Source organism: Coffea eugenioides, chromosome 5 (genome assembly GCF_003713205.1).
Source record: "Coffea eugenioides isolate CCC68of chromosome 5, Ceug_1.0, whole genome shotgun sequence".
In the NCBI taxonomy this organism is placed as follows: Eukaryota; Viridiplantae; Streptophyta; class Magnoliopsida; order Gentianales; family Rubiaceae; genus Coffea; species Coffea eugenioides.
The window spans coordinates 47,992,302-48,014,503 of NC_040039.1; the positions used below are offsets into that span (position 1 = coordinate 47,992,302).

Consider the following 22,202-nt stretch of genomic DNA (forward strand, 5'->3'; position numbering starts at 1 on the left):
CTAATTTTTCTTGCTTTCAAGTTTTAAACTCACTTGGCAATGCCCGCTCCCACGTATCATTGGAAGTACATAAGCCAAGGAGAGTGCTTGTGTTATATGATTAAAGGAAAGGCACTGCAATGTCGCTTTGTGAATTTAACAAACAGAAAAAAATTGCATGCCGGACGTTCACCCAAGTATACTCGGTAACCATCCGAACAAAATCAATTCAGCTTAGAAACCAGCTTCACAGATTGAAAGCTCAAGTATGGAGGGCAAGCATCAGCAAATTACTAGCAAAAACTTCTCCTCTCTCATCAAAATGTGGTGAAAAGTTTTCACTTTCACACCATAGTAATTGCTAGGAAAATACGCTAAACAGTTGTGCACACAGAGGGCAACTTGTAGTACAGCTTTCAAAGAGCATGTTTCTATTGACGAACAAGGCGGCAACATTTGTGTGTCAATTGTATCCAATTGTGTCCAAGTCAGTGCATGAACTCTCCTGTGTTGCTTGCTTGAGTCTGCTTTCCGATCTGTAAGCAGGTGTCTGAGCATTCCACAACTTGAACAAGTTCCGGGAACTGCATCTTTTGGCAGCCTGCTCCACCTCTTCCAATTTGCGCTGCAAATTTCCAACTGCTTCCACCTTATTCTTTAGAGTTTCAACTTCTTTCGCTAGTTCTTGGTTCTTTTGCTGTATCGCCTAATCAAAAAAATTACCGAGTTAATTGTCATTGACTCAAATTTCCAGAAGCAAGAGCTGAAAAGTGACCATCCTTGGCAAGTGATGCGAAGATTATACACAAGAATTAAAAGACATCACCTCCATTTCTTGCTTCCTCTTTTCCTCCTTCCTAGCCTCTGCTCTTGAACTTCTTTGCACCTCATAGACTAAAGCAAGTCCTGCTACCTAAACGAAGTACTAACGAACTTGAAAATTGTGATAACTGTCCCGTGAAAGACGCTAATGAACAATACCTGGAATTTTTAGGGATCTTATCTTACCAAGTTACGACTACTAACTATCAGTCTATTAGCCATCTCATCAAGAGCATGATCAAATTGCAGTTGCAGAACTTACTGAGAAGACGAAGAGTTCTCCAAGAATATCTGCGGCTGCTTGTACAGCCCTCTCCTCATTCAGCGGGCGGATCAGAAGATCTGATGAATATCCATAAATTCGCCTTTGCATGATGGTCGAGAATCTGTGATTTGCCTGATTTAACAGAAAAACAAATCAGGATCAAAACTGCATTGGGGTTGTATTAGCATAGAATGTGCATAAATAATCTGACATTACCCTCCAAGCTCAACCTAACTGCACTCGGATATAGAAGAAAACACCTCCCAGCCCAATAAAAGATAAAAGGAAAATGTAAGTACTCTAAACCATCTCTCCAAAAGTATAACCAGGAGTGACCACATTGAAAATAAAGAACACATTTTCTGTTGTATACTATAGTTCTCCGTCAACACCATCCTATATTTGTTAGACCACAGTTGGATGAGTTTTTTTTTTATGACTGAAAAGGGACCTTCATATCATAAACTACAAGAAAAGAAAAGCCTCAGAGTATATAGTAGTAGAATGCCTATCTATTCTCCAACTACAAAGGAAACCATGAGATAAAGGACAATGGGTTCGGTTTTAGTTAATCAGCTGCCTCTTGCCAGTCACACGAACCAATTGATGGTACGTACTTCTCTGGTTTACTGATTAAAAAGAAAAAAAATCCATCCATGGTTTTGTTAATAAAGAAATTGCAATATGCAGCAATGATCGATACTTCGTCTTGGAATTACATGCAAGCAAGAAAAGGGAAAAAAAACGATAAACTTGAGCCAACGTAAAAAGCCGAAACAAATATTTAAATGACATAAAAAGTAGGATGAAATCAAGATGATGTGGGTTGGAAAAATTAGACCTGAGCAATGTTGATGATGAAATCACGAAATTTGGGGTGCAAACCGGCATCTTTCTTGAGCCTATTAGCGATTGGCTTTGAGATGGTCCTCAGAGCAAGCGTTCCAAGCTTAATAACTGGTATGATCATTGTTGTTTTGTTTAACTGTCCCCAGTTTTGCTTTACTCTACTCAAATTTCTACGCCGCAACTAATTTGATCACATGTTCAACTGTTGTGTTGCATATTCCGATGATATTTAGTTCAAAGTTTGGGTTGAGATAAAGCCCAAAAAAAAAAAAAAAAAAGAATCAATACTCAGTCTCTATGCCTCTGCGCTATCGTCTATTTCATCAATGTCATTATTCCCCCCCCCCCCCCCACCACCCTCACCCAATCCAACCCATAGAAAAATGCTACTGGACTGGGCCTAATAATAATTATAATAAATACACTTGAGAATGTTTTCGGGTTTGTTGCCACCACTTCCTCTTTAAAACTGGGGCCCTGAACCATAATTTGAATGGAGCTAATCTTAAACAAGTGTTGTCCGATGTTTTTCTCAAAAGAGCAGATAGCCAAAAAAGTTTCAACTTAACTTTGAACTTGTTCGAATGCCAAAATGCATTGAGAGGCACTAGTTTATTATCTACCTTTTTAGTTGGTTGAGGCACTGACTAAGACTTTGTTCTCGGTTGCTTTAGTGATCGGTAAATAATTATTAAAAATAATTGGAATCTGTAAAAGTTACTGTTTTGATGATTATAGATTTTAACTTTTGTAGTGATTCACAAAATCTATAATCAAAATACAGAAGCAACCGAGATCATCATAAAAATTTAGTAACTAGAATCAGAATCTAAAACTAGTTAAAATAACCAACTAAAAACAAGCCGTAATTGACCAGGTCTCCAACTGAAACCCTTCATTTATCTCTTATAATGCTTCAAGTCCCTCTCCTTGCACCAAAAGTGCCAAAAAAAAAAAAAAAAAAAAGATTTTGGCTCTATTAGTTTAGTGCCAAGAGCCCAATTTGCTTGCATGAGCACTCCAAGCAATGGGCCTGAGTCTACGTGTTGAGTTAGCAAAAGAATCGGCCTGGTGATGAAGTGTTGGGCATGGAAATAGGCTGAGAATTGCTGAAGCCCCTCTCTTTTGCAGATGCTGCCAATTGGTCCTTATTCTCCATCAAGAGTCATTTTTAATCTTTAATGAAGCAAAATCGTTTAGTGATGTGAGGACTGCGTGATCCTTTTTTCCATGTGAGGTGGAATTGATCACTCACTTAACTAATTAAAGTGGAATAAAACTCCCTTTTCACTTACAGTTGGGCTTTCTTTATTATTATTATTATTTTTTTGTCACAGCATATTTCTATAGTCTAATCTATCCTAATCTAGGGAAAGGGAGAGCCGATGGAAGTAGAAACTCCATGGAAGAAAGTCACTGAAGATAATAACATATAATGACAAATTGATGGACAATTGTTTGAATATTTGACATCCCAGCACGATCAAAACTTAAGGTTGTGTTTGGATTGCATTTTCCGTGATTTTTCATAGAAAAATTACTGTAACGATTTGATGTATGTGAGAAAAAAAGGTAATACGGAAATGTGATCACGGAAAACGACGCAATTTTTCGACGAAAATCGGCATCCAAACAAGGCCTAAGGAAGTGCTTGGCAGTGATCACAAGGCGAGATGGCTGCTTTGTCCTGGTGGCAGTTGGGCTTTCTTTATAGAGAACCAAAAATGGCCTTTGCTGTCTACCACTCCTCATTAGCAGTACTTACCCCCTTAACAAAAGTAGGAACTTTTGGTCCATCACTTTGCCCCCTTACTTAATTCATAACTGGTCTTGTCATCTTTCCGTGGTCTTGGTCAAAAGCCCTTTTCTTCAAGGAACACTTGTCCCACATTATTATTTCAGTCATCATTTCACTTAGAAGTTTGAACCCATGTTTTACCCTCTTCTTAACCATTATTGTTTCATTTGCCTTCTGCCAGTGCTAAAATACTCTGCGCACAACCTCTACCTTAAAAGTAATAGACCAACTAATAAGCTAATGCCACGTCAGATCAACCTTAAAAAAATGATTGTTGACGTGGGCAAGTGCTATTAATTGAAGTTTGACAAGGAGAGTTGGGCACAGACGTAGAGGATGATGATGGCGCTCACTTTCTCTACCTCACGCGCTCATGTCCGCGCAGCTATCCATGCTGTGCGTGAAGGGTGAAGCAAACTAGCAAAGCAACAGATCCCTTCTGCCAACGACGCATTTGGTCTTGGACACATCCTCAGACCAACTCTCCGGTCAAGCGCGTGTCAAATATTTAATTCGCTTAATGTCATATTAACTCGTGTTTACTAGTTAAGTAGCAGTAATAATTATTAAACCGTTGCCGCGATTGTTTTGCACGTGACATAAGTCGAGTGAGTCCAGGAAGTCATGGTCTATGATTTGGTAAAACATTCAGCTTAATATAGCTTCTTTCTTCCCAACAGGACTGCAGTCACGTGCACCCTTGGATTCTTTCCTCTTTCAACCTCGTCCTTATCGACCAGCCATGTGATTTGACTTCCAAATTACCCTTCTATTTAGGGCATAATACCAAAAATGCCATTCATCTTGTAAAAACCAGGAGAATCAGAGGAATGGATGAACTCCCCAAACACAATTTAATACTAGTACTAAATAATAGTACAAGGAAAGGATGGAGGTGGTGTTGATTGACATTCCCAAGAGGGCAGCCAGTTCAGCCGTGAGTGACGAGAGGCCACTATCATCTTTTTGTTATTTTCGTCCTGTTGCTAATTGTCCATATGAGAGATTACCTGGCCACGTTCATGGAGGATTTTGCATCACATTCCACTTATCTTACTAGAGTAACATAATTATTAATTGGCTACTCCTTAGTCCTTTTGCAAAGTGCCTCCATGATCTTGTCACTCCCTCAACTTGCTTCTCCATCATAATCATCTATTGATCATTACTCAACTATTCTGTGGACTATACAGTGGCTTTACCAATTGACTACACTGTATTGGATGATGACCTAAGAAACCAAGGAGGGCTTTAATCAATGATTAGGTAATACTTAACTTCAAGTTTCAATTTTTGTAAATAGGGCAAGTACGTGGTCATAAAGTAATGGGTTCGGTATATTTTGTTGAATTTATTTCACATCGATCATGAAATGAATAGGATACTTGATTATTTATAAATGTGAAAATAGTCTCACCACCCCTTTGGCTAATGTCTGGAGCGAGAAGGCTCAATAGCACTTAACACCGGTATTAGAACCAAGTTAACAGCACCCAATACTGGTATCAAAACCCGATTACGACAAATCATCCTAGTAAACAATTAAATGATAACTCCTTCCAATAGACACTTTAATATTGCTTGCCCGTCCAATGAATCAACCTAGGTCCCAATGTGTAAGAGGAATATTGTTGAGTTTACCCCCGTAGTAGTTGTGAAAGGGGTAGAATGCCTTATCTTTTGAGCTAAACTTTGAGGCAAAAAGGCCAATGGCACCCAACATATTTTTTCATAACATGGAAATTTATCGAGTGTTTGGCCAAAAAATGTATAGACTCGTGAGTTTTGAAATATACCTTATAGCTAGTTTGGGAGTTTAGAATAGAAAAGAAAAGAAGAGAAATGGTAAGTTAGAAAAGAAAAGAAAGGATGGGAAAGGATTTAAGTTTCTATCTAAATTGTTTGGGAGTTTTAAAAAAGAAAAGAAGGTAGGTGATTTTCTTTTGTCTGAGAGTTGAAAACAGATGAAAAGAAAAGATGCTGAAATAAGTTATTTTACAAAATTGCCCTTTTTGAAAATAAATGTGAATCAAGTAAGCTGAGGGACTCATCCGAAATTAAAAATTTTTGTATCATGATTTTGAGGGTAATATTGTCATATTGAAAAAATTACTTAAAGCACCTTCCCTTCTTTCCTTTTCCGCCCAACTTTGGGTGAAAAGTTTTTCAATACACAGAGAGAAGTGAAGGAAGTCCAAATCCTTTCTTTTCCTTCTCTTTTTGGCTCTCAAACGATGGAAAGAATTTATAATCATTTCAAAGCCTTACCTTGTTTGGATTGCTTGTTTCCGTCGAAAAATATTATTATTTTCCGTGATCACATTTCCCTATCACATTTTTCCCTCACATATATCAAATCGCTACAGTAATTTTTCCATGAAAAATGACGGAAAATGCAATCCAAACACAAACTAATTCAAATCGCTACAGTATATCAAATCGCTACATTAATTCTTTTCTATCAATTTCCTTCCTCCCAAACTAGCTATTAGTGTCATTTTTTCAGTGTAGCGAAATGCACGAGAGGGTCTCAAAATTGAGTAACATGTAAGCCACCAAATAATAAAAAACATTGCGCAATCTTGCCACTTCTGTAGTTAACACAGATGATAATGGAGCTTTACATGAAACCATTTGAGTGAACAGCAATTGAAGATTCTCATGCATATAATGATACCAAGAATGCAATATTAATGATAGCAGAGATAATTGATAGTAGTAGTATTTGCAATTTTGCATCACATGCTTTGTTATTGTGTTCTTTGTGACTTGTCAGCATGTATGTATCTTCAGAAAGCTCCTTCCCTCCTGCATTGCCCATTCGTCCCCTCAACCCTCAGATTTTAGTAGTAGAACTTAGAAGGGAAGAATGGCAACCGAATTTATGAGTTGGTTGAAGGGCATCTATCACTCACTCCATTACATTTTTGTGATGAAACCCGAATGCCCCTTAAAAGGCTCCTTAACGTAATCTTTACTTTTTAGCTATAAGACAAACAGAGCAGATCGTCATCCTCATCAACAGCCTATCCTGTTCTGTTCTATTCTATTCTTTCTCATTACTCCTCTCTCATTCACTCACTCTGATAGATTTTCATGTCTCTATCTATCATGAGTCTGTTTCCAACTTTTCACTTCACTATACAGTCCACTACAACGCGCACGAATTCACAGTCTTCCTCTCATCGCTTCTCTGCCTGCTGCTGTGTACTTCTGGCATCCCACCATTAAAATCCCACGCAGCTTTAATCACTTTCATTCACAGTTTCATGCCCCCCGAGACAGCACAAAAACTCTACCTCCTTGCCCCCACCCCCAGCTACATGATAGATCGGTAAAACCGTAAAAAAAAAGAAAAGAAAAGAAAAATTTAACACCCGAAGAAATGGAGCTAGATAGACCCCATCATAGAACAACTCCAGGCACAGCTAGCACAAGCAGTGAGCTCTTCGTCTGCTTCACATCTCGCCTTTCTGCTTCATCTTCAATGAAAATAGCCAAATCTATTCTAAGCCCAGGTCGGGCTCGTGACCCTCCAATTTCTCTGCCTACATCTCTCAGCAGGAGACTCAGGACTAATGGAAGCATCAAGGGCGGCCAAGCTTCTCCAATGTTCCCCACGGGAGGGAAAAAAAGAGGCTGCGCATTCGAAAACCCGGAACCTTCTTCCCCAAAGGTCACTTGCATTGGGCAGGTGCGAGTTAAGACCAAGAAGAAAGTAAAGCAAACGAGAAGTTTGTCAAGGAGGCGAAGTACTGGGGAGGCGAGTTTTAGGAAAGTAGAGCAATTGTCGAACGATGACTTGAAAATTAGTGGTGAAGAATTAGGTGCTTCTAATAGGACTCAGCAACAACAGAGGTATGCACCACCGGCGAACTCGAGCTCCCATTTTCAGCAGCAAGAATGTCTACCACAGAGGAATCAGAGGTGGGTGCATTTGCCTGTGACGATTTGTGAGGGCTTAAGGGCATTTGGAGCTGAATTTAGCTGCTTGTTTCCTTGCCGGTCATCTTGTTTTTCGACAAATGACAGGGAGAGAGAAGAGAAGGCTGGTAATATTGGGCAGGAAGGGCACGGGGAAGAGGGGAATAATGGTAATGATAATGGTGGGCAGAGTTCATGTGGGGCTGTATTTGCCAGATGGTTTGTTGCATTGCAGGATTGCGAGGGTGGGAAGAGTAGGGAAATAGAGTTGGTTGTAGGTGGTGGAGATGAGGAGGTCAGAACAGAGGCGAGGGAGAGGGCGTCAATGAGGAGTTCAAGAAGGCATGTTTTCGAGGATATGGAGTTTAAGGAAGAAATGATTGCAGTGAAGGGCGAGGAAGAAGAAGAGAAAGCTAGAGTGAGCATTTGTGTCCCTCCCAAGAACGCTCTTTTGTTGATGAGGTGTAGATCTGATCCCATGAAGGTGGCTACTCTTGCTAATAGATTCTGGGAGTCCCCTGCTCCAAAAGATGATGAAAATGAAGCAGAGGAGGAGAATGGTGAAGGAAATGGCGAATTGGTGGAAGTACCTGCACAGGATCTTGAAATTGTAAACGAGGACGCCAAAATAGAGGTGGAAGTAAGGGATGAAGTGGTGGAACAGTTGGTTTCAGCTGAGAGCAATGAAGAGGCAGAGGAGGAGCTGGAAAAAGAAGCAATCTTGGCAAATGAAATGCAAGAATTTGTTCAAGAAGAAGTTGAAGATGAGAAGCCAAGCAAGCATAGCAGCAAGGGATTGGAAGTGAGCGAAGGGAAAATGCAGGCATTGATAGTAAGTGAAGAGGCTGATGAAGAAGAAGAAGTAGAAACAGGTTTACATTCATTTGAAGATGATTTATTGGATGAGGAAATGGCAGAAAACATGGAGAAAAATCTGATTCAAGGACAGGTTGTGGAAGAGGAGAAAGACGAACAGAGCATGCCAATTTCTTGTGATTCATTGTCCTCTGAAGAAAGCTCAGATAGACAGGAGGAGGGTTCTGAAAGCGAAGCACTGAAGAAAGAAGCAACGGTAGAATTCCTTCCTGTAGAAGAAGCTGCTCCGGAAGAAGAAAATGAAGCAAAAACAGACGAGTCAAACATCGAAGACGAGGCAGAAATCCCACATGAAACATCTACATCTTTGGAGGAGGAGGAAACAGAAAATGATGAAACAAAACAGATGACCACTACCTTTTTGTTATCTGAACCTGATGATGCAGAAAACGCCTCTGAAAGTGAAAAGGTCGAGCAAATTGAAGCAGCAGATGGGCAAGAAAGCCAAGAACCGCCTCAAGAGGAGAATGACGAAGATGTGGAAGTTGATAAAAATGATGAAGCCAAAGGCACCACCATAGAGAAAGAGACTATCCAGGAGGATAAAGAAAAGGAAAACTCATCATCATCGTCAAATGCGCTGCCGGAATGTTTGCTATTGATGATGTGTGAGCCGAAGCTGTCAATGGAAGTTTCCAAGGAGACATGGGTCTGCAGTACGGACTTCGTCCGATGGTTACCGGAGAGGCGGCCGGCAGCAGCTGTCACCAACAAGAAATTTGTCAACGCTCCACAGGAACCCCAGAAGGAAGTCAGCTGCACGGACTCCAATCATCCTCCCCCTCGTCCAATGGGACCACAACCACACCCACCGCCGCAGGAGCTTATGTCCCAACAGCAAGAGCAACAGCAGCCGGAGATTTTTCTGCCACCGAGGTCTTCCTGCTCTCTGCCGGCGGCAGCAGCTGTGTCCATGGCGGCCATGATTGAACAGAAGCTGGTGAACGCCGGGGGTTACGAGCCGTTTGTGCTGACCAGGTGTAAGTCCGAGCCCATGAGGACGGCGGCGGCTAAGCTTATGCCGGAGGCTTGTTTCTGGAAGAATAGGAAGCTTGAGCCGCATCGTAGTGCCACGTTCGGGGTCGGCGCGGCTGGGGTTGGGTTCTGAGCCGAGCCAAGCTGAGGTGGCAAAGGATAGCGAATCTGTAGTGTGTGGGTTAGCGTGGTATTGGAAATTGTATTAGTGTGTTTTTCTCTCTTTTAGTTTCATTTTTTTTCCTTTTCTATGATAGTCGAAAACTCTAGTCAGTGTTGCTTTGCACAGGTATCTTGGTAGTGTACTTTATTTAGCATGTTTGTACATGAGATGTTCCCCTTTTAGCAATTTTGTTTTTTTTTTTCGTTTGTAATGAATTTTTGAGTAGTAAAGTAGTAATTACTAATATAATTATTAATCTTTTCACCTTTTCTTTCTTTTTCTTTTTTTTACCCCTTGAATTTTTGCTGGTTTGTAAAATCAATACGAACGTGGTTATGATAGCTTCAAAGAAATGAAATTGCCATATGTGAAATTAATGGATGGATAGAACTGGCATTGGAGAGTGGAATGAATGTTTGGGACATGACTTCGGATTCTATTGCTGACCAAATAGCAGCAGCAGCAGCAGCAGAAGATGGTAGCATTGGATTGCGAGTTTTCTTGAAATTTCTTTAAAACACATGGCTCGGTTTGGATTGTAAATTATTTAAGATATTTTCTTTTTTTTTTTGTCGATACGATAGAATTCCTATAAGCTAAGTTAGCCTATTCTAGGGGGGAGGGGGGAGGGGACTCGATGTGAGTAGAAACTCCATCGAAGTTGGTCAATGAAGACCGTCACATAATGTGACAAATTTTGTGAGAGGTAAGATTCGAACCCTTGACCTCCCGCACCACCAAGCCTAAGAAGGCTTGGGATGACCACTGGACCAAAGGTCCAGTGACATTTGAGATATTTTCACTGTAGCACTTTTTGTGATGTGATGTATGTGAGATAAAAAGGTAATTGGGAAGATAAAAAGGTGTGTTGGAAATTGTAATGACGATGTAAGCAAATAAATTTTGGCTAATAATCCTCTATCCAAACAGAGATTTTTACAGTACAATAATTCTCTTTTATCTAAAATTTTTAAAAGCTCCAATCGGCCCTTTTGTCTTCAACCGTGGTAAATGGCCCTCAACCATGGCAATTGCTTGCTGGTGTATGAAGGTTAGAGAAGACTAGCCGAGTTAGATTCTTGTTTGGATTGTATTTTTTTGAATTTTTTATAGAAAAATTTCTGTAACGATTTGATATATAAAAGGTAAAAATGTAATTGAAAAATACGTCGACGAAAACATAGTAATTGTTTTTTTATAACTTGCAATCCAAACACAATTGCATCAGTGAATTGAGGATCCCTTTAAAAAAAATATATTTATTGAGGATCCCTCAAACTATATCGGGAGATGAGGATCAATTAAGTTGGTGTTTTTGCACTTTGCAGCTTCTTTTACCAGATAAACCCTGCATGCAAGGGAATCTTCTCCGGCATCTTCTCTGCTCTCTACTTAAACTACCGGGAATTGACTAGTACCATATGTAGCAACTTCGCTGGCATGTTCTCCAATTCCCAAGTTTAGAATTACAAATATCTTACTCCAGAGCAGCATAAAAAAGAGCCCAGAGAAGCAGTACAAGAAAACAAGCCAAGCAATCATATTATACCCCATCTGCATTAACATTTCTTTAGTGTGAGCTAGCCGTAACAGAGTAATTAGACGCTGTTAAACTGGTTTCTTGATTTGCTAATCATATTTAGGCAGGCTTCCTCAGCAGTATCCCCCACCTACACAGGAGGTCCAAACTGAAATCTTACCTTATCAGCCAGTAACGTTTAAGAAAGAGGAAAAGTTTGCAAAAAAACCACTAGCCGCCGGGACACAGAGAGAGAGATCAAGCAGTGTGATGAAATATTTTAGGAGTTACCATTTGTTCATACTCAAACGAACACATCAATTACATCATTCCTCAACCAAACATTTAAGTAAAGTATTTGTTTGACTCCTTGGAAATTACCAAACCCACTAGCTTCGAACTAAACTTAAAAAAAGAAAAAGAAAAAGGCTTCTAATGTTAATCAATGTGTATATTATCAAATTGATTGGCACTTCACTCGCAAACTCCACACAGATTGAGGACTTGGATTTTTGGAGCAAGACAGGAAGATTGATGGGGCTAACATGGAGAAAGGAATACTTGGATTTTGTGCTGGTGCCAGTTGGTTTCTTCATCTTGTTTGCATACCACCTCTTCCTTCTCCTCAGGTACCTAAAATATCCACACACCACAGTCATTGGCTATGAGCATCACAACAAGAGAGCTTGGGTCGACCGAATGGTACAGGTCAGGGACATAAATCCACCCCCTTCCCCACAACTTTTTCGTTTGTAATTAGGGGTGTGCAAAATCGAAAAATTCCGATTTACTGACCGAATTCGAATTGAATTCGGAATTTTCGAAATCGGTAAATCGGAAATCGGAATCGAATTCGGATTTTCCGAATTCATATATTTCGAATTTGGTTCGAATTCGGTAATGGAGTTTTTCAAATCGGAATTCGAATTCCGATTTCGATTTCAAATTCGTTTTTAATATATAAATATATTTTTTATACATGTAATATAAAATTTATACTATATAATATTATATAAAATTTATATAATATAATATAATATAATATAAAATTTATAAAATTTATATAATATTATATAATATTATAAATTTTATATTATATAATAATATATAAATTTTCCGAATTCGGTGAAATCGGTGAAATCGGAATTTACCGAATTCCGAATTGAATTCGGTACGAATTCGAATTCGGAATTGGTGAATCGAATTCGTCGAATTACCAGGTACCAAAATTTCGAAAAATTCGAATTCAAAACTCGAATTACCGAATTCGAATTCGATGCACACCCCTATTGTAATAGCAAGAAATTTTGATGTGATTGTGCCTTTATTGTAGTATTTTTATACGATTTGGTGTATATTAATGTTATTTTATTTTTATTATACGTGTAAATCATGTACAAAACCTAACATATATCTTTAAGTGTATTTCTAATTTTGAGATGAATATACCGTATCAATTTCATCGAAAGCCAACCGTATTTGCCCTAATCACATTACATGCCAAATTGTAACCTGAAGCCAAGAGGAATTGATTTTATGCTAACGACATACATATATATATATATATATATATATATGAGTAAATCTTATATGAACTGGTAGTATATACATTATCACGGTTAGATGCACGATACATATGCAAAATTTGAGTTTTAAATTCAAATTCAGATTATATGTCATGCATCCAATGATGAAAGTGCATACACTGTCAATATATAGAAGATTAATTCTAAAAAACAACTGATCACTTTGGCAAACGAATTGCAGGTTGAAGGTCGTCACAAAAGCATGGCAACATCTGTGATCACCAGCCAAGTGTCAGCAGCAACTGCCCTGTCTTCAATTTCACTGGTTTTATGCTCTCTTATTGGAGCATGGCTTGGGGGCAATTCCACCATCATCACCAAGAGCAGGATCGTCTATGGAGACACGAGCACGTCAACTGCTTCCATCAAATACATAGCTCTTCTTTGCTGCTTCATGGTGGCTTTTGGATGCTTTGTTCAGACTGCAGGGTTCTTTGTTCTTGCAAATTTCCTCATAACCACGCCCGATAGTGACATTCCTGTGCTCCAGATTGAGAAAGCAGTGATCAGAGGAAGTACTTTCTGGTCAATTGGCTTGCGGGCTCTCTATTTTGCCATCACTTTTCTCATGTGGATTTTTGGTCCGATTCCAATGCTGGTTTCTTCGGTGATCACTGTGGCAGTTTTGCATCATTTAGATACAAATACCACGCCTTTGCATCAGTACCAGCCATCCGGAACTCGCCATCTCATGCAGAAGAACGGTCAGGGATCCTCAGGCATCATCGCACCGGAACGGTAGCCAACTATACAAAAGTAACCTTAAACTAGAGTCAGATCAAGAAAGCAACATACATTTCATGCATAGCCGATTGGAAAGTGAATTAGGAACTAAATGCAAGTCTTGTATCTGAGTTTGGATCTTTTGCTACATTGTGTAGATGGGCTATGAAAATCATGCTTAGAATATATGTTTATGGTACATAAGCATAAAAAAAAGAAGAAGAAATGAAATCCTTTGTTTTCAAGTTCGTAAAATAATTAGTGGATTATGTAGTATATGACATCTTAGGTTTTGTTCACCAATGTACTACAAATTTATGTTTTCATGGAATATGTGTTGGAGTGGGTCCGACAATACACAGAGTCTAATGTAAAATTGTGGTGAAATTTGTTTGTGGAGAAGCTAGCAAGACAGCAGATTATTACCTAACCAAAAAGTCTGTTGACATGAATATCTCCAAGCCCCGGAACTTTAATTTGCTTTGTGAAAAGGATCAAAGCATTGCTGTCTTTTCCAATATTGCCAGTCTTATCCACCAATTCGTCCTAGATTCTAAAAGGTCTAAAGATCCTAACTTTACATTCCCATATTACCTTTTTTCCCCAGGTTACTCACTTTGATGCTATGCTTCGGGTCGTTCTCTTTGGAGAAGGCCATGGATGGAAAAAGTGAAGATCCAGCAAAAGCAGAAAGGGACTGTTGCCGGTTTACAATGCGGAGTGGCCAATGCTGTATATACAGTGGTGGGGTTAAAGCCTTAAAAGTTTGAAAGCTGCCTTTTTCTCTTTTTCTCCTCAGTAACGAATTGGCACCTTCTGCTGTGTATTAATGCATGGCAACATACGTCCAAACATAGGATTGGTGCTTTGGGAAGCCTCACGTGAAGTTTGCGTCAGACTTGCAATTGGCTTTTCAGTTATGCACTTTAACTTTTTCTTCTTTTTCTTGGCAAATTGCTTCAAGTTGGAACGAGGAGAGATCTTATCCAAGTGTGTATTGTCCACAAAACAATTTATCATATCTATATTGACGTATACTAATGCATAAGAATTATGAGAGTAACTTAAAAATTATGCCACTAAATCATCACATTTGTTGCAAAGAGAGGTGAATATTGGGTTACATTTTTATATATTGTTAGTGTGGACGATTTTTTATATTAATAGACGCAGATGTATGTCATATGCATAAAGTGAATTTTAAATTTGAAATCAGATTATGTGACATACATCTCACCCACTCATTCATTCGTGTGTATATATACTGATAGTCTATTAAAAAATTATTCATATACAATAACCTACTTTCTCTCATAAATATGAGAATCATAACTATTTGTTCGACACACAAACCAAATAGTGAAAAAAAAAGAAAAGAAAAGAAAAGAAAAGAAAAGGAGGAGGACAGAACCTGTGTTGGATGATACACGTGTCTCGCCCAACCCAATCTGACTCCAATAGATTGCTTGGACGTCATTCTGGGTCTTTAAATGGGTTGGGTCCTTCTCTTCTCCCCTACCTCCCTCGCAGCTACGCTAGCTCGAACATATTTACGGAGAGTTTTGTGTAAAAGAATCATGGTCCGAAATTGGACCCAGATTGCAGATAGGCAATCCAAATGATTAATGATTGGCCCAAGATTAGTCCCCCCACACATATTCATAAGGTTTGGATTAAAGAAGCTTAGGGCCCGTTTATATATTGTAGGACTCCGATATACGTGTGCTGCTATGAAAGAAGTAACAAAAAAATGCGATAAAAATATTCTCATGGAATCTCAAAAGTTTTTTTTGCGGAAAAACTGCAATCCCAAACAAGGCTTTAGATATATTTTTGGAATTTCAGAGTAGATTAATGACTTCAGTACATACTCTAATATTATTTGAGTCTTTGCATCCAAAATTTCAGTAACAATTCAAACATCTTTGCAATATTCATACCTTTTTTTCTTGATTTATGGGATTTTGCATATCTGAGATTCATTAAACTATTTGCTGTTTTGAAATTTCAATGTAATTAAGACCTTTTTTTCCCTAGCGTTTAATTGCATAATAAGGATCTCTTGTCAATTTGGATTTGGAAATGGCACCCAAATTTATACTACAAGCTACGTACGTCTGTATATCAGTTGGCATAGTTAGCCGTTGACTTTCTGTTTGCCAGCCTTGTCCACCCCAGTACATACAAAACGGGAATCAAGGTTGACCAAGAAAAAATTACACAAGAGAGAGACTGAAATACTAACGAATGATTGGTTTCCAGCACAAGGAAGAAATTTCCTTTTCCAAAAGTCTTTGTAAACTTATTTGGTTTCCTTTGGGAGTTAACAAATGGGAAGAAACTTTAAAGAAAAGGAACAATAAGAAAGAGTTCTATTTATTGTTTCTCTTACTTGGAAGTTCTAGTAGGCAAGGATGGAGAGAAAAGAAAAGTAAGTTTTATCTCCAAAATTGGAAGAGAAAATGGAGATAGGAAACTTTACTAACATGTCAAGGTACCTATATAACATTTGCTGTATAAAAAAGTAAGAATTTTTTAATGGTTGCTCTATGAACACTCGGTGTACTTAAATTACATTTTTTATTATGTGATTGTCTAAATTCATATTCATTGTTCTCCCTGCATTAAAAAAATGAGATGCATCTTAGTTAAATGAATGCTACTAGGCACCCATTAATCAAATCAAAAAAACAAAATGGCTCCGTTATAGGGGTGCTTTTGAAATATTTTACTGTAGCAATGTAGATGAATTTTTTTTTTCTGTAGATGAGGTTGTTTTTGAAGTTATTTTTTTTTGTGTTTTTGGTATTTTTGAAGTTGTTGAAATTTTATGTATTACTGTAGCATTTAAAAAAATGAGCAATAATAATTCAATTCCTTGATGTAAATACCATCCTTATTTCTTGGCTAAGCTTGAAGAATAGCAACTCTCTCTCTCTCAAGATAGTGAGCAAGAAAGAAATGACAATTAGTGGGTATTTATACATGGCATAGTCATATGGAATCATCATGCATTTACCACTACGGAACTTCTCCACAAGCACAAGTAAGAACTGTCACATTTTCTCTTCTTGAAGGCGGGGAGAAAAAAAACACACACACAAAGAGCAGAAAACAATAAGTATCACATCATTCAGTTGCTATATTACTTGCTCTAAGCTATTTCATTTCAGTATTACAAGCGCAGCACCGGCTCTTACCTCTCACAATGGCTTTTGAGTGTTGGCCTCTTATCTATGACTTGTTACAACTTTCTTGTATTTCGAATTATTATTGATGTGCTTGATGCTTAAGCCAGTTCTTGGACTCACTCTTAACTTCGCAGTGAGTCCACACCATTGGCCACGCATCAAATTGTACATACTTATGCTCAAGATTTGTACAAAATGTGGATTTGAAATGAAGAGATATCAATTGAGTTCATCCTTTATCAAGGATATGGTGATTTTTTGCATCAGCAACCAGTAAAGATAAAAGTAGCTTTCCCCCACCCCCCACCCTTTTGGCCGTTGAATGGCTTGCTTTTTGTGTTGAGTGAGAACTCAACTTCTGTTTAATACTTCGAAGCTTTAAAAATATGACTTTATGGCCATTATTTCCGGAAAAAAACTGGCAGTGGACGCTTGAAAAATCGCCACACGCATCACAGGAGAAATATTTTGTTGACACGCTAAGGAATCGTCCATACTCCATAATAACTTTCCAGCAGCTGGATTTGGATACCACGTCGTTTCATGACTCATGCATGAGCAAGCTTGATCAACTAAAAAAAAAAGAACCAATCAGGTTGGGTTCTATAGCCACTTTGATATATATATATATTTTTTTAAAAAAAGGTACCATAAGGAAAAGTCTATCAATGGTGAAAACAACAACAACCAGTCCTATATTCTATTCACAAAACATCTGTGAAGGAACGCATAACATTTTGATCCAATAGCAGTTTTGCAACATGACATGATAATTTAATTAGTAGTATCATCTCCAGTTGAGTGTAGCTATAATAAAATAAGTGAAATAAAATATAGCCAAAAGCATGCTCAAACCTTCAATACCGGGAGGGTGATACGAGGAACTTATAAGAGTTGCCATTTTCCAATTATACCATATTGGAGTGGCGGAGAATATAACTAGCAGTGATGGTTGACGTTGAGTGATAGTTTCTTTGTCTGCAAAAACACTCGTATTCTTGGAGAAGACATAGCTGGAAGAATGTGGGGGGCATGGAGGAAGGAATTCTTGGATGTAATTCTGGTACCTGCGAGTTTATTCATTTTGTTCGGGTACCATCTCTTCCTTCTGTATAGGTACCTCAGATATCCAAGCACCACAACCATCGGATATGAGAATCACAACAGAAGAGTTTGGGTTGAAAGAATGATGGAGGTCAGTAACTTCACATCCTTTTTTTCTTTTTCTTGATTTCTTTGTGCAAGTAGTTTTTACCTTTTTGGTTCTCTGCTGGGATCTTGAAAATAAACTGCAGATTGATATGGCACATTCATTTATGAGCACCTTGAAAATGTTCTGCAGATTGATGCCAAAGACAGGCCGGCATTATCAGTGATTGCCAACACCATGTCAGCAGCATCTGCGCTGTCTTCAATTTCTCTAGTGCTGAGCTCTTTAATTGGAGCATGGCTGGGGAGTTCTAACAGGACAGTCTTTACGAGCAACCTTATATATGGAGCCACAAGTCCTTCAGTTATTTCTATCAAGTATGTGGCTTTACTTGTCTGCTTCCTGGTGGCCTTTGGCTCATTTGTACAAACTTCAAGGTGCTTGGTTAATGCTAGTTTTCTCATGACCATGCCAAACGCGGATGTTCCTATGAGCTACATTGAAAAGGAAATGATAACAGGAAGTATTTTCTACGAATTCGGCATGAGGGTGCTCTATTTAGCCACCACTTTTCTGCTGTGGGTCTTTGGTCCAATTCCAATGTTTGTTTCCTCTGTCACCATGGTGGGATTGTTGCTTAGGCTGGACGCAAATAGAACAGTTTTGTATCACTATCCACGGATTGGTCAGGACGTGTCTAAAGTCACCAAAGCTGTTGAGCATCATGAAAGACGACCACAAGGAAGGAAGTAGACAGTCGGGTGATTCCCAGTTGGATATATGGTTCCTGACTGAAAGCTTAGTCAACTACAGACGATGCAGAATCTCTCAAACGCAATCAACTCTTCAGTCCTATACAACAATATTACCTAGAGTAATCACGACCTCTCCTTTTTCTTGCTGAATTTACCCAAAAAATTTACATTGTAACTCACAATTGTACACAGTTGTTTTTATCAAAGATTTTTTTACCTTTACAAAGATTGAAGATCCACAATGCATACAAGCAAATCAGAAGTTTCCTTGTCTCCAGTTCATTCATTTCCTTCCAAATTTGTAACTTACAAGGGAATCAGTAGTTTCCTTTTGCCTGTTCTAGACGAGGCAAATTAACTACAACCGCTGGGATCCCCGTTTCCATAGACCTTCTCAAAAACACAACATCTGGGAAAATTCATGTGAAACTAATGTCAGCACACCTATTTAAGAACAGCATTTTCCTTCTTCAGCTTGAATAAAATCAATGGCTAACCTCTGCCCTGCTGTTATAGTCTAAATTCAATCTCGTTTACTAGAGGGCTTTGGTGTCTGCATATGAAAGAAGAATTTAGCTTCTTGACAGATTAGTTTTAAACAGAAGATATTCATCTTAAGGATAAATTCTACAAGTTAGGAAATGGTCACACAGAAGTATAAAAAATAATGAAGAAAAATGGCTACATAAACCAGCTTTGCAGCTTATAATTATTATTATTTTATTTTTGCAAGAAGAAGATCATGTACAATATGGCATATACTGATCTTCACCATGAAACTTGTCATGTATATCAGTGTCAAGTTAATAGGGCAAGGAAAGTTTGCCTTAATATTTCTCATTTGTTTTGGGGGAGGGAGAAGGAAATAAAGAAGAAAAAAGAATGATTGGAAACTCTAGCTACATATATAAACAAGACAGACGTAAATTGTACTCAAAAGGAAAAAAAGAGAAAGAAGAAGAAAGATTGACTACTAAGATAACCAAAAATAGAATTAGGAATGACTGCAGAGATAAAAAGCATTATACAGAGATGTAGATCATTACCAGAAAAACTAATACATATATGAGAGCCTGTTGCACACATAAGGAACTGAAACTGTTCCCACCAACCTGTTAATCTGCAATTATTGTGAACTATCTGAACTTGGATCCTCATTAAGACTCCTTATCCCAGAACTGTCAATGGGACCTTTCGGTGATTCATCTGATGATTTTACCTGTGCTTCACCTCCATTTTTTGACTCGTTTGGTGGAGAATCTCCCATAAAGGAGTTGATCACAAGCTGGCCAGAGTAAAGAAGTAATCCTACAGAATTTATGCCGAAGACAAATGTAGCAAGGTAACACAAACCGTTGACAATAGTCCTGCATGCAGATGATAAGAAGAGTTTATAGATCTTGCCTCATTTTTTTCTTTGTGGCTTGGAGAGTTTGTAGATCTCTCAGCTAAATGGACATAGCTGTATGAGATAATACAGATACAGAGCATACCTGATGGTTATGGTTATCTGGCGAACCTGGAATACATAGAAAGATAATCTCAACACCCGAAGATGAAAAATAATCAAGAAAAGAGTCAAGCTACTAAGAAGGTTCAGAAATATGATAAACGAGGTGCTTCTTTCCTTTGGGTCCCATGAAAGTGCTTATGGCAGGGATGCCAATTTGAGAGTACATATAATTGTAGCTTGCATCTCAACATGATTAATCAGTTTTAAAGCGTCAACAACAATTCAAGGTTTTAGAAGGCAAGTAATAATGCAATTGCACTATTACATTGTGGAGATGCTTAATTACAGGACACAAGATGAACCAGAACTAGTATCAGACAGAAACATTCCTGAACATACAACTATATTAGGACAACTTTTAATGACAATGTTACACTGCTCTCTAGTTTCATTTCAATGATGAATCATCATTTAAACACTTCTGAGCACACAACTATATTAGCTTATAGTATCAGACAGAAAATTAGTATCGCAAACAATTTTCTCTAAAAATTGCTGACTCTTGAGTTGGAAAAGTAGTATCACACAGAAATTTACCACAACTCTGGACTTGCATAGGGGAACTTGAGTAGTGATAATAGATTATGGGTGTGTTATTTATTCACAATAAAAACTGAAACTCCTTCCTTTTTTCTCTCATTGCATGTAATGAGACAAAATGCACTAGCTAAACCAAACTACTATCTATAAAGCAAATTGTCACAAAATTCACGTACAATAGTTTTGAGCAACCATCTCATTTGAGACTTTTTTTTTTTAAACGCATCTTATTTGGACATGAATTCTTACCTTTCATACCCCTGTTTTTTTTCCCAACACATATCATGTTAAACGTAACCAGGTCAATATTACAAACCTACGTGAATAAAGCTAAAGCTAATCAAAGGACTAACTGAGAAGTTATCTGAAAGTGGTTGCTGATTGAGAGCAGCCTCAATAGTGGTGGTGAACTTGTAAAGAAGCAACGCAATGGCACCCGCTGTTAAACCTCCCAGCAATGCTTGAACAGGTGAAGGTGAAGACTTAGCATCAATCGGTGTTGGCACCATTACCTTTAAATTCTCCAATGCTTCCTCCTTCAACGACTTCTTAGCTCCTGATGACCTAAGTTTCTAATCCCACCAAGAGTTAGTCAAAATTTCCACATTAAGAACACCCAAAGATACAAATAATCAAACATTACATGCCTCTTCTAACTACTCATCGCATTACAACTTGCAATACAAGCTTATATATCGTCCTATCAGTATCAGAAAGGCATCATCTTCTCATAAAAGTGCATGCATCAAGTCCTCAATCCTAAAAGTAACAACACTTTAGCTAAAAAACTCCTCTAAAGCTGCAAAAAAATCCCAACTTTACACCTGAATATATACTCAAGAAACCAAGAACACCCAAATAATCAGCTGCTACACAGCGATAATCATCCCACTGGCAAATTAAAACGTATGCTATTCAGAAACAATTAGAGTTTAATATACAGGATTAGTAATTAAAGTTAAAGAATTACCAAATTCATCATACAGAATGGGGCATCAATTATAGTTGGACTGACATACCAATTCTTTGGCGCGTTTAGCTCGTCGGCGGATGGAGCGAAAGAGGAAGACAGTGATGGCGCCAGTGAGGAGGACACTGGTGGCAGTTTGGATGGGAGTAGGCTTGTCGGAGGTGGCGAAAACGGAAGGACTGGAAGATGGGATTTCTATTGGGCCCTCTTCTGGAGGTGCCTCTTCTACAGTGGCAGTGGTGTTGGGTTGTTCTGGGAGTTGGGCCAGCCATGGTTCAGTGGTTGTATGGTGGTTGTGGGCTGAGACAGAGCGGGAAATGGTGGCTGTGAGGGACTTACAGAGGAAGTTAAGAGAAGAAAGGGAAATGGGCAGAGGAGAAAAGGTGAGGAGGGAAGAGGAAGATTGAGGGAAGGGGAAGAAGCAATGTGGTGGAGTTTGGAAGATTTGAGCATGGGGTGATTTTAGAGTTAGAGTAGGCATGGTGAGGCCTGAGTGATAAGGAGGTGTTTACGGTGATGCTTCTTGATTCTGCTTCTGTACTTTCAGTTTTTTCTTTATGCGAGATCTACTACCAAAATCATAATTCATTCTCTTGATTTTTTT

General features: G+C 38.5%; 4 protein-coding genes across 5 annotated transcripts; 2 read left to right on the top strand and 2 right to left on the bottom strand.

The window, feature by feature from the left end:
- Window positions 1-442: 442 nt before the first annotated feature.
- On the bottom strand, window positions 443-2,036 carry LOC113771908 (optic atrophy 3 protein homolog). The gene is made up of 4 exons (XM_027316455.1): window positions 1,908-2,036; window positions 1,064-1,198; window positions 806-892; window positions 443-685 (listed from the first exon to the last, which is right to left on the bottom strand). The coding sequence occupies exons 1-4, from the start codon at window positions 2,034-2,036 to the stop codon at window positions 443-445; spliced, it is 594 nt and encodes a 197-aa protein (XP_027172256.1).
- A 4,528-nt stretch (window positions 2,037-6,564) lies between these two features.
- Window positions 6,565-9,837, top strand: LOC113772309 (histone acetyltransferase KAT6A). Its single transcript, XM_027316901.1, has one exon. It carries the CDS (start codon window positions 7,099-7,101, stop codon window positions 9,619-9,621), a length of 2,523 nt encoding a protein of 840 aa, XP_027172702.1. The 5' UTR covers window positions 6,565-7,098; the 3' UTR covers window positions 9,622-9,837.
- A 7,854-nt stretch (window positions 9,838-17,691) lies between these two features.
- Window positions 17,692-18,573, top strand: LOC113771909. The gene is made up of 2 exons (XM_027316456.1): window positions 17,692-17,865; window positions 18,013-18,573. The coding sequence occupies exons 1-2, from the start codon at window positions 17,692-17,694 to the stop codon at window positions 18,571-18,573; spliced, it is 735 nt and encodes a 244-aa protein (XP_027172257.1).
- Window positions 18,574-18,589: 16 nt separating this feature from the next.
- LOC113769846 lies at window positions 18,590-22,167 on the bottom strand. Of its 2 annotated transcripts, XM_027314148.1 has the most exons (7): window positions 21,648-22,167; window positions 20,982-21,200; window positions 20,069-20,094; window positions 19,688-19,942; window positions 19,073-19,128; window positions 18,793-18,984; window positions 18,590-18,672 (listed from the first exon to the last, which is right to left on the bottom strand). In XM_027314148.1, exons 1-4 carry the CDS (start codon window positions 22,077-22,079, stop codon window positions 19,702-19,704), a joined length of 918 nt encoding a protein of 305 aa, XP_027169949.1. In that variant the 5' UTR covers window positions 22,080-22,167; the 3' UTR covers window positions 18,590-18,672; window positions 18,793-18,984; window positions 19,073-19,128; window positions 19,688-19,701. The 2 variants fall into 2 exon arrangements, with proteins under 2 accessions (XP_027169949.1, XP_027169947.1); XM_027314146.1 differs by lacking the exon at window positions 18,590-18,672 and having other exon boundaries at window positions 18,691-18,984.
- Between the last annotated feature and the right edge of the window lie 35 nt (window positions 22,168-22,202).